At 28.0% G+C, this 7,500-nt stretch overlaps 1 protein-coding gene across 4 annotated transcripts in view; it reads left to right on the top strand.

Annotated features, from left to right (window-relative positions):
• The window catches only part of LOC122266514 (sorting nexin-13), a 23,421-nt gene extending 19,883 nt beyond the window's left edge, over positions 1-3,538 (top strand). For all 4 annotated transcript variants that reach the window (XM_086538544.1, XM_086538542.1, XM_086538545.1 and 1 more), the window contains 4 exons: positions 149-363; positions 809-921; positions 2,173-2,338; positions 2,446-3,538. In XM_086538544.1, the coding sequence (XP_086394670.1) occupies positions 149-363; positions 809-921; positions 2,173-2,338; positions 2,446-2,521 (570 nt within the window). In that variant the 3' untranslated portion in view covers positions 2,522-3,538. The remainder of the gene's footprint in view (positions 1-148; positions 364-808; positions 922-2,172; positions 2,339-2,445) is intronic.
• Positions 3,539-7,500: the final 3,962 nt, after the last annotated feature.

The following is a 7,500-nucleotide window of genomic DNA, read 5'->3' as shown; positions in this document are numbered from 1 at the left end:
GTATGGGATAGCATCTTATTTTCATGTTCTTGGTCTAGTTGCATCAAAATTTAAGTTGGCAAATGTAGTTGTATTGCAATTTGTATAGATAGAGATTTATTAACTATTTTTTATACAGTGAGCTTTATTTTCTTTTTAATCTTTCCAGGGAGATGAAAATATACCTCTGCGCATCCTGTTATTACTAATGGATGAAGTATTTGATCTTAGAAGTAAGGATCAGTGGTTCAGACGTCGGATCATGCTGTTCCTGAGACAGATTTTAAAAGCCATGTTTGGAGATATTGTCAACAGAAGGATTGTAGACTATGTTGCTTATATCACATCTCCAGAACAAGTTGCTGATTACGTGAAGACTTTTAAGTAAGTAGGTTTGGTACTATAGACAATCAGCTAATCATGATCAGATCCAGGGAGTATTCTTTCATGCATAAAGGCACCAATGTTTCACTTTAGGATCACTTAATGTATAAACTATAAGATACTATTTATTTTTTCAAAAATAATTTACATTTTACACTAAATATATGTTTTCAAATAAAAAATGTCAGAAAGAATCATGCAGATGTGTAGCTTTATATATCTGCATCAAGTTCTTGCTTTATAAACTTGTATAGAATATCATGAAATATTTACCCATTTTCTTGGTTCTTTTAGTATTACATATTAATTTAACATTAAACAGTTCTGTCAGGAATACACTTATTTCCAGGTTGTGTTGTAGAAAAACTAGTATTTTAAATTTTAGTATAAGTTGTAGTTGCAAATGATGAATGCTTCTACCTTTAATCATCTTCACTTATTACAGAGAGTCTTTTTGGCCGAATGGGGACCTGGCACCACAAGCCCCAGAGAGAGACTCTTCAATGAAAATGAGGACCAGAGTTGCTGCCAGAACATCAATGCTAGCCAGCATATCAGGTAGGTATTATGGTTCAAGTACCAAAGTGATAAGAGAACATATAATGAAAATACATAGTTAAAGCTAGTTGCAATATAAATGTTCTTATACTAAAGGCAAATGTTCTTATACTAAAGGCGCTGTCACAATAGCACTTTTCCGTCAGTTTTCTGAAAAATTTTCATTTTTTGAGTGAATTGTCGTTTTTGTAGTCAGATGATAATTCCAAGTTTCCGCGTGAAAACATATCCCTCGTCTTTTAAGCCAAGCGGACTCAAATCAAGACCTATATTTTAAAATGTTTGTATTTGTTTAAAATCATTAATCATAATAAAATTTAATTAATCTTATTTTTCTTATAGATATTATGAAATTAACAAATATGAGTATGCAAATCTAAAATTTATTTCCATAAATAAAAGTTGTTTTAAGTGCTCGATTTGATTGTTTATGTCCGTCAGTTGCAGAGCGCGCCATTTCTCCTCTAGCTTTGAAACACATTGGACTGTGCCAATTCTCTTGCATGGACACATGTCCTTCGGAGGAATATTTGATTGAGAATATTTCTTGCATTTTCTTGTTACGCTCATCATCTTTTAAAACAAAGTCTAGCATAGCCGTGCACTGTTGCTTGTATATATGTATATATGTATATATGTATATATGTATATATGTATGTATATATATGTATATATATATATATATATATATATATATATATATATATATATATATATATATATATATATATATACAATATATATATATATATATATATATATATATATATATATATATATATATATATATATACACATACATTTATATATATATATATATATACACACACATTTATATATATATATATATATATATATATATATATAATATATATATATATATAATATATATTATATATATATATGTATATATATATATATATATATATATATATATATATATATATATATATATAAATATATATATATATATATATATATATATATATATATATATATATATATATATATATATATATATATATATATATATATACATATATATATATATATATATATATATACACATATATATATATATATATATATATATATATTTACTAGGCTTATATACATCCATTTGTGAGGTGCTTAAAGAATATCATTTAGTGCTCTAAAAACTACAACTAGACAGAAGAATAATTTTTTATCTGTGCAGTTGTTTGCAGAAAACCTTATACCAATTTTTTCTTTATTTTTTTTCTTTGGCAGATGAATTGAAAGCAATATTAGGTAGTCAGACAACTACTCGTGGTGTTCTTGGTGTATATGATACTGTCCAGTGGACTGCACTCAACAAACGGCTTGTTTATGTACTCCTAGAAGGAATTATTGAGTCAATATTATCCAGTCAGAAGCAGATACCTCCTTTACTAAGGTAAGATTATTTTACTGTAATCTTCCATATAATGTTTTTGTCTGATAAATGCAGTATGCATTATAGCATTATTAGCAACCACAATTCATCATTATCATTGTTTGCAGGTCATTACACACAGGGTCTGCACGCATTGCTGCCAGAAATGCCCCTCATTCAAGAAAAGTGAGAACTGAGCGGTGATAAGGATTTTCTTTTAGGAGTAAAATATAAGCAGTGGAAGTGATTGATTACAATGGTGAAAATGCTATTAGGGACATTAATGGAAAGTACTCAGAAATATATATAAGCACTGAAATCAGTTTTATGGCATGTTTTGCTAAAGGCATGTTTTAATATCAGATTTCTTATCTCAGTTAGTATGTTGTTGTTCTGATAACTGTTGTATGTATTTTTTTTTTTCAAATTATGTGTTTATACATTATAAATTATTTACATATAGGACCACATATTATCAAAAAGATACTTTGCCTTTTTATGTCAGATTTTCATTTTTTTGAGATTTGTATGATTTCTCTAATAAGTTGAGTGTAAATTGATAATGTAAAGATACTAAATTTGTTTTATATAATCCCGGTCCAATCTTTTTGATTTATAAATGGATTTGATTTGATGTGATGAATTTTCATGGTTGTAGGGTGTGATAAAATAATTTTCAGAATCTTTTGATCTGCATTTTGGGAAATAATGTTAAGACTTGCAGGAGACCATTGATTTTTAAATGTCTTGGAAGATTAGATTTTGCAGTATGATAAGTTATTTCTCATTTTATATACTGAATGGTGTTTATTGAAAATTCATGTTGCTTTATGTAATGGTACCATCTGTTGTAATGCCCTGTATATCTATAAGCTATTGTTAACATGCACTTGCAAGTGCAGTTAGGCAAGAGGATTATTTTGCATATCTTTGTTCAATTTTAAGATTATTAATGCATTTCAACAATGCACAAATGTAAAATTATATGTATATATTTGTAATTTTGTGATGTATATTTAAGTATTCATTCATGTCTGACCTGGCACTGTAAATATGTATGTGTGTTTGTCTCATTGCTATATACATTGTCTGTCACAATAGCCAGCACTGGAATGAGAATTAGCAACTGTCAGATATGTCCATATATCATTCCTTTTATTTACTCACTTTGTAAAAAATAGAAATGAATTAATAAAAAAATTATAGTCAGTAAAGAATGATTATGCAGGCATATCATTAAACTCTGGTCAGGAACCTGATTAATTATATTAATTAATCTGATTGCATTACCCACTGGAATTGAAAATAAGAGGTTGTCTTTTGTGAGTTGTATCAAAGCATTCTATTATTTCATCAATATCAAGAAAATTGAAAGTTTGGAAATGATCTTCCAATTCTTGGTAGGTATTATCACAATGCCAGAGAACTTGAAAAATACAGGAAATTATATGAGCGGTAAAAGCAGTCCTGGTTGTAAAATATAAGGCCTTCATGAAATTTTATTAATTGTAGTATTTGTAGAAGCACTATTCCCTTCAGTAGAGTAGAGTAACACTGATAAAGTTCTCCTTTAGACAGTGGAGTGATATTAGAGTAATGCAGTAATATACAGAATGCAAGAGTAAATCATGTCATCACTCTCTTTTCTTTTCTCTATATCAAAGAATGTTTTGCCTAAAGAGATATTCAACACCTGTGGATTACTGGGACCAATGCATGGTGCCCATTTTAGAAGTAATTCGAAATGTTCAGCTATTCTGGGCAGCATTAGTTTATCTATCTTAAGGGTATTCAAGTTTTAAATTTGAGTATTTTATACGCTCTGATATTTATATACATGGTAAGGTTCGTGCATCATCATACTTTTTCTCACTAATTTCACTATATTTATGTAGTTGTTTTCAAAAAGAAATAGAGAAAAGTTGCAGTAGCATGGGAAGGACAGGAAGAAATTATTCAATAATTCATATATAAATCTATAACTGAATTCAAACTCAGTAGCTACAATTTAGTGCACTATAGGGCTTGAGAGAGAAAGAAATCACCAGTGCTGGGATGGAAATAGACACTCCAGAACAGATTATGAAAAGTTTGTCATTTAGAACTTTGACACTGGTATTAAGGCATAAAATGAGGAACAGGAATTCAAGAGAATTATAAACTTAAGTTACTATGACTATATCCTCTTGGTGGGAATGCCTATCTCTATGAACAGGAACAACATAATGATTTTGAATATTTTGGATGCCTCCTTCCCTTCTTATTTTTGGGTTCATGGGTTTTAATGCATTTTCCAGTGAAAAAAAAATTGTGTGTGTGTTTGGGTGTTTGTGTGTGGATGTGTGATTGATTGATTAACAGTTCAGAAATACCTTAAAGGTCACTTCTATGTTTATGCTGTTCATTTTATTGGCCTTAAATTTGCAAGAATTTCTTTCATGTGGAATTGGCTGATAGGTGACTTTTATTGTATCTCAAATACTAGTTTTAATGCATGGGTTTATGAGGGTCCTCTGAAGGTGAAAATTGATCAAAGGTATTGGAAACTGTTTTGGTCTCTTTAGGAAAGATTTATGCAAGAAGATAGAAGATACCTGAGGAATAGAAAGAATTTAAAGTGCAAAAGCATGCATACCCTCTCTAACAAACCTGTATGCCTTCACAAACATTTAATATAAATACTAGTCATTCTCAAATTTTAGGTGGTAGATCATTCTTAGCTCAAAAAATAGTCTTTCTATGTAACCCTAATTGCCAGATGAATATATAAAAAAAAGTTTTTTAATATAATAACCAAGCTTGTAGAACCAGGAAATCATGAGCCATTTACTGATAGAGGACTGAAACAGTAAGACTAACTGAACAAATTGTGCATCCTGCCAGTAAATACCCAAAACTATCAAGGTTTTATCTGATTGTTAATTATTTATTGATGAAGGGAAAATTATTTCAAAATTATAATGTTTGTTGAACTGTTGTTCTTAACTTTAGTACTTTAATTCTTGATTCTTAGATTAATAGGTTGACTGATTTGAACACATATTGCTTTTAATTATTTTACTTGAAGCTGGAGTTGAAGTTTTTAAGCTCTTATAATGAGACTTACAATAAGTTAGGATTAAATATTTACCCCATGATGCCGGTAGTGCATATATATATATATATATATATATATATATATATATATATATATATATATATATATATATATATATATATATATATATATATATATATATATATATATATATATATATACATTCTTCACTATAGTTTTGTTTTGTTATTTTTTATATGTAGATGTTCTACAAATGCTTAGTTATCAAGGAGTCAATTAGCAGGCCTGCCTGACTTCATCTTTACCCAGAATTTTTAGGTAGATTTTTTTTTTTAATTGATACTTCAAAAATTGTTATAATTTCCATTACAATAACAATTATAAAAATGGTTATAATAAAAAGCTGTGGTCAGTTAAGTCTACTTATAGACCACTTGGTGGCTAAGCACTTGTGTAACCTTATATGTGTAAAAAATAAAACAAATCATATTAGGCAGTGCATATCCCCAGTGTCAATGGGTTAACAGTTTGTATAAGTTTAAAAGAGATCAGATACCTGGTAAAGCTTTTGTTCATGCTCTACTCTTGGAAAGGATGAAAGGCTCAAAAATCTGAATTTCATGCACACTTAGAATGCATATGTGTCTTATTTATGTATGTATTCATGTCTGTGTCTGTGTTTGTATGTCCATGTGTGTGCTCCAGTGATATCTGCAATGTATAGATTATCCAGCAATTATAAGAATAAAAGTAATCAGGTCTTTGAGGGGACTATGTGATTCAAAAATTGGGTTTATATTTTTTTCAGTTTCCTGTAGATTATGATTTTTTTTTTTAAACAATGTCTCTGCACATTTGAATTTCCGAATACTTATCATATATATATGTATATATATATATATATATATATATATATATATATATATATATATATATATATATATATATATAAACATATGTTATATATATATATATAATATATATATATATATTATATATATATATATATATATATATATATATATATATATATATATATATATATATATATTTCTTCAATTAAAATGTACTTTGCACTGTATTCTTACAGTGCAAATTTCATGTATACATAATGTCTCTTCAAAAAGTAAAATTAAATCAGAAATGCTTCTTTTGAAACTTTATAGTATTTTCAGAAAGACTAATTCATACATTTCTTGATATTTATACTCCATTGCAACAATGGTTATTTTTGAGTCTACTAATAAGGGATGAAATAAATATGCAGGCACATTCTCTAATTAATAGTTTGTCAGCAGCTTTGCTACAGCACAATGAAAATGAAAATGATATATTATATGGACATTATACAGTTATTTCAATAGATAAGTTTTTAAAAATTATATATACAGTAGTACACTTTTTCCAGATATTGCATCCCTTTTGAAAACATTGTAAGTAAATAGTTTCTAGCATTAGGTATGGATTTAGTTATATGATAGTCCTGTCATCTATGTTGCTAAATACCAAATATAAAGTAGAAAACTTGTGATTAATGTGAATGAGAAAATTTAGTAGACAAGAGTTTAAGATGTTTATGTCCTAATGCATTTCTCTTGTGAGCTTAATGTAATATTCACAAATATAATCAAAATACATTTTAATACCTTTTTCTGTGTCTTGGATACTATGTGTCATGATTTTTTTTATTAACCTATGTGCCTCATTGCACATTTGTGATCATTAATAACTGTAGATGTGGATTCGTGATAGTCTTGCTTAGTTGTTTGTTCAAAAATTATTATATTGATTCTCTGACATACTCTTCCCTCGTTTATGCTTTTCTTGTGAGTGCTTTTAAGATGTATGCACTACTTGCCAAGAGGAAGAACACTTTGGGCAGCTCTTAGATTGTTTTTAACTAGAAAAGTATGTCATTCCTCATAATAGTGTTAAATTTCAGTATGAATTTAAATATACTTATTTTATTTTACACTAGCAAATTAGTATCATTTGACTTGTAGCAATATGCTTTGACTGATATATGTATATATTTACATTACCTTTATCTCAAAGATGAAAGTATCAGTGCATATTTACTTACTGAGTAAATGTTCATGCATTGTATTCACAGTATGTCTTTGTC

Source organism: Penaeus japonicus, unplaced genomic scaffold (assembly GCF_977035675.1).
Source record: "Penaeus japonicus unplaced genomic scaffold, GWHDUDI00000001_assembly GWHDUDI00000007, whole genome shotgun sequence".
NCBI lineage: Eukaryota > Metazoa > Arthropoda > Malacostraca > Decapoda > Penaeidae > Penaeus > Penaeus japonicus.
The sequence above is the reverse complement of the archived record's forward strand: the minus strand, read 5'-3'. Positions and strand labels throughout refer to the sequence as shown.